Source organism: Morone saxatilis, unplaced genomic scaffold (genome assembly GCF_004916995.1).
Source record: "Morone saxatilis isolate NCDOM2014 unplaced genomic scaffold, NCSU_SB_2.0 Contig11, whole genome shotgun sequence".
NCBI lineage: Eukaryota > Metazoa > Chordata > Actinopteri > Moronidae > Morone > Morone saxatilis.
Genome location: NW_023339663.1, coordinates 3,899,365 through 3,904,461, shown reverse-complemented (window position 1 = coordinate 3,904,461; position 5,097 = coordinate 3,899,365). Strand labels below are relative to the sequence as shown.

General features: G+C 41.8%; 1 protein-coding gene across 1 annotated transcript in view; it reads right to left on the bottom strand.

Annotated features, from left to right (window-relative positions):
- The window catches only part of slc6a5 (solute carrier family 6 member 5), a 22,413-nt gene that overhangs the window by 7,855 nt on the left and 9,461 nt on the right, over positions 1-5,097 (bottom strand). Inside the window, exons 10-11 of the mRNA XM_035652002.1 lie at positions 1,923-2,054; positions 1,431-1,530 (exon numbers count right to left, since the gene is read on the bottom strand). Coding sequence (XP_035507895.1) covers positions 1,431-1,530; positions 1,923-2,054 — 232 coding nt within the window. The remainder of the gene's footprint in view (positions 1-1,430; positions 1,531-1,922; positions 2,055-5,097) is intronic.

Here is a 5,097-nt window from a genome sequence, read left to right as displayed (position 1 = left end):
GAGAGAGAGAAGAGAGAGAGAGTATCAGTTTCTGTCGTCCTTGAGAGAAATCGGGGGAGCAGATGGCTTCATTCCTCTGCCTTTATTGACGGATAACAGTGAGTGACATGAAGAGGCAGAGTCACACAATCATTTCAATATGTCACCTGTACTGATGCCCCGAAAAACTGGAGGAGAGCCGTTAGCTTTGCTCTTTGGTAACAGCCTCCTGACACACACCTGAGCTCTCTGCCTGTGTGTGTGACTTATACATTACAACAGAGACACCTAGTGGTCATGGCTGGAACATACAGAGAAAGGGGGGCGAGAGCTATTGTCCAACATGAAGGACCAATAGATGATCAGCCCCTTTTACACATAAACAAAGACAGGATAACAAAACCTTTCTGACAGTTCTCTCTGAACAGTTTAGGTGTTTCAAATGTTTTTGTATCAAAGCTACAGCTGCTGATTTAATGAGCTTGAAAGAAAGATCATTAGATTTGACCCTTTTTAAACCCTAAAACACAAAAATTCAGTGTTTCAAATAGATGAAACAGGATTCAAATCCTTAAGGGACACTAAAACTCTCAACAAAAACCCAGACTGATTATAATATTTTAGGTTTAGCAAAAAAAGGGCCACAACTCATAGGGAGTCTGTGAAAACATTGCTATAATATCTTCTGTGGCTCTGGAGGATGAATGTCAAGTCTGAGAAAATTAGTCTCACTGGGGTATCTCAGTTTTGGGCTTACACATACTACATATTTTTAACAGAGAGTCTGAGTCACAAACTGTGCGTATCTACAAAAGAATCTACATTGAATGGCAGATTATTATGCAATTTACTGAATACATCTAGGCTTTCTGCAGGATGAACCTAGATTACAAATTCTTTGTTTATTTATTTATGTAAATTTCTTAAAATCTGTGTAATTGTTTTATATTTTATATAAATTTAAGCTCAGTTGCAAACCAAATTTCTTTTGGGATGAAAGGTTTGCACACAATACATCCCATGAACTAAAAGGAAAGATCACAAAGTAATTTACTGAGTACATTCCTCAGAGAAATAAGTGGTAATTTAACACCCCCTGATAAGCTTTTCCATCAGGACTAATACGTCTCGCCATAAAAACAGTTTCTTCCCATCTGCAGCAACAAAATTCTGATTCTGATTTGCTGACCTCCAGTGGTTTATCTTTGCATTTGCTGCAGTGATGGACAGGTGTACTCCAGGACACTGTGACCAGAGGTAAATAAAAACCCTTCCCTCTAATGTCACCTTCAGGACTCCTACAAGAACAAAACTGTCACTGTGTTGTTTGTTCTTTTTAATATTGTGGGATGGAACTAACATTACGGCCTGTAGTGGCCACTAGCAGGGCTTCAGACGTTCATTCTCACTGGTCAAAGAGCATGAGATAAAACAGGATCAGCCTTACTCACCGTACAGGTAGGAAATCCCCACCAGCTCGCAGATAGCAATGATGACCAAAGAGTAGGAGGCTGCGAATGTATCCACCAGCTGCAGCATGAACATCCCACTCTGTCACAAACACACACATACGAACAAATTATATACAAATACCAAGGCTTTGTCTTACCCTGCCCTCTTCCCTCACATTGTGACTTCTGACTTGTAAATGGCCTTAACTTTTCACACCGACTTGTACCGGATCATAAGAAATGAAATGTATAAATCCTACTTTCGGCTGTATTTTGCCCTCTGAGGCTGTCTGGGGGGATTTTAATAAGACTCAGCTTCTCTTGTTCCACTCACTGAGCCTGTCCTCTGAAGGCCGCGACTTCACTTTACATGCAGAAAACTGTCGGCTTATTCAAAAAAAGAGTCACAGGGCGTGGGGAGAATGCCCGAGCGTTCCTGCTTTGTGGCATCAGTGATAGATAGATGTCTGTTTTTTTGTGTCCATGTCGTACCTCTGTGATCATGGGAAATCCCAGGACGAAGAAGCAGGCACAGCAGACCAGGGTGAAGAGCGGTTTGTGTTTCCTCAAGTATTTGGGGAACTCGTCTGACACAGAGGTTACGATGGTCTCAATGGTAGCAAACTGGGACACAGATGAGTGTGAGGAAGAAAAATGAGCCAGAGAAACATTAGATGAGAGGGGAGAGAAGGAAGTTTAGTTGTTTAGTCATATATATGATGATCATCTAATCATATCTAATCAATACATTGCTCAAGTTTGATTCTGCCTGGAAAAACACCAGGAATTCAATTCAATTCTGTTAAATTAAGGGTTATCAAAAAAGTATACATGTAGGGCTTCAGGCTAACTCCAAAAAACAAGCCCCAGCAGATCCTGATTCACTGTCTCCACTATAGAATTACTGAAAATTGTCCAATCAGGTCAGGTTTTGCAGCAAAAGCCTCCAGTCAGCAGGTTTACCTCTTCTGAATCCGAGCAGCTGCTGCTGACAGAAATCAGCATCCAGTGCTGTGAGGCGTTCATCCTCAATTCATCCAATAAACACATTTTTACTGTAATTTCATTTATTTCCAAAACAAATAAAAGACATTATCCTAATCACGAGCAGGAGAAGATTTGTAAACAAATCAGTATTAAGAATTAAGATTACAATGGAGAGACCTGACAGGTGGTGACTAGGTGGTGATTAGCAAATGTAACATGACGGTAAAAAGGGGCTCAGAACACAGAGGACAGCAGTGGAATATACAAACAGGCAAATTGCGGGAGGTTGGTAGAGTGTGTGTGTGTATGCATGCGGTAGAAAACACGTTGGCAGCGAGCTATCTGCCACTTCTCCACTTCTCTCCTTCCTCCTGAGCTCCCAAAACTAATTTCCCGTCAACATCCCAAGCCTATTACCGCCGAGCTGCTTTCTACAACAAAGCCACCAGCCCTCTCCTCGGAGCCGCCGCTGCCAAGGCAAAGTAACATCATCATTTACTGTTGCTGTTGACTTGTGTCTTAATGTGCCACTGTGCCCTCTGCTCCTCTGCTCGGCCCAGAAGCATCACAGTGCACTTGAAGGAGTTGGCGTTTCAGATGGAATTGTTTGCTCAGTATTGCAGCTGGAGGCGCTCTGGACTTTGAAAACCATCCCGGAGACTGAAGGGTTTGTTCACTGAAGTTACACGAGGAATGAATCAGTGCAGTAACTGACACAATTACAGTTTTGTAACTTACAGTAGAAGTATTGTGGTGCATGGGTTGTACCGTCACTCAGACAGTCGAGTTCAGCAAAACAAGCTGAATATGCAATATTGAGTAATTATGGCAAATGTATTAGCACAACATCCAGCAGACACAGAGCAACATGATCACTCATTCTGTGTTTGTGGCGGCCTGATAATGTTCAATATTCACTCTCTTATTAGCTCCAATTTGCCGTCCACCAATTCCTGTGGGAAATCTCTTTAGCATCTAAATGCTTTTGCTGAATACAGAACTGTGTGTTGCTGAAAACCGGGTTGATGAGAGCAGCATTTATGGTAAAACATTAAAGGGAACAGGTTTCTAGTAACTCTCTGTGAGTTAAACTATTTCCAAATGTAAATGAGTATAAATTGTGTACTGAATATGACAGGCAGACACAGAACTAAAGTTTAGAAGCTTCTCCTTTTTAAATGTAATGAAATTTAATTGTACTTAGACTTAGATTTACTCCAGTGTTGTTCCAAAACTTTAAGGTCAACTTAATTCCACTCACTCCAATCACACAGACCCCCTTCTGCTCAAGTACCCGGAGAGCTCGAGCACTTGAGCTGAAATCAGTCACAGTGGGTGGTGTGTATGGGTAATTATGGTAATTAGGTCAATGTGTGCAGCATTTATACATAGCTGGATGGCGCTACCAAAGTTCAGTGTTGACTTTAGAGCAAACAAGAGACTCTCATTACTGACATAAAGACTGCTGATGTTTTGATACTTAGAGATATTCTCTTCTCTGACAGAAACACAGACTGTTTGATTTTGCAGCCACAACGAAAAATAGTGTTTTCTCATAAACCAAAATCCAAAAAATGCTTTTAGAAATACAGAACACTGATGCCTGTATGAATCATAAATTCACTGACTACATATATTAATTCCCTGAATGTGAAACCCTATTTTTAGAGTTCCGATTATGAATATTTTTTATATTAACACTCAATCAATTAACTATGCGTAATGTGAAAAGGGTTGTTTGCAGGGAAGGAGCCACAGAGAATTCACAGCTTCATTTTCAGCCTCTGTCGTTGTTTCAGTTCAGTCTCAGAGTTCAGCCGCACTCCCCACAGCATCAGTTGTTCATTAGTGTATTGGTGTAGGGTGTAGTTTGTTGCGTCCTGTCTTGTCTGTCTGTCTGTCTGTCTCCCCCTCTGTTCTCGTCTCTCTCTCTCAAACCCCTCTCTCTCTCGCGTCTCTCTCCTCCACCCCCACTGGTCGAGACAGGACGACCCCACCTAGAGGCAAGGGTCTGTCCTTTAACAGGCAGTTTTTTCCTTGCCCCGGTCGCCAAGTGCTTGCTCATGGTGGTACTGTTGGGTCTCTGTAATTGTTAAAAGGAGTTTCGGTCTATGACCTGCTCTATTTAAAAAAGTGTCCTGAGAATAACTTCCTGGTTAATGAAATTGGCGCTGTAGCAAATAAAATTGAATTGGAACTGAAAATTGAATCCAGGCAGCTGTTTTCCTGAGGAAAAATGGCCCCGATAGATCACACTGCCGTGCCGCAGCACCAAACAACAGAGAAAGTAAGCATACTAGCTGGTGGAAGAAGTGGGAAGCATGTAGGCAGCTACAGATGACAGATATGTTTCTCAGGAGGTGACTGAAACTTTCTATTCACCAGGCCAAGACAGAAACTGACTCCAATGGGATGATAATGTCGCCCAGTGGTTTGCAGGATGGTATAAAATGTGTGATATAGGTTTGATAAAACCGATTGTATGTGTTATTGCGGCCCGAGGTTGGCCCAAAAAAACAAATTTAACAGATTGTTTACGTGTTCTTGAGTCCACTAAAGAGGTAGGTCAGGTTTTTAGCCTTGAAACGCTGGGAGGTACCTGTTAGGGCCTAGCTTCCATCAATGAAATACACCCTCCAACAACTCCTTAATTACTGTCTTACAGGTTTTAGTTTTTCAT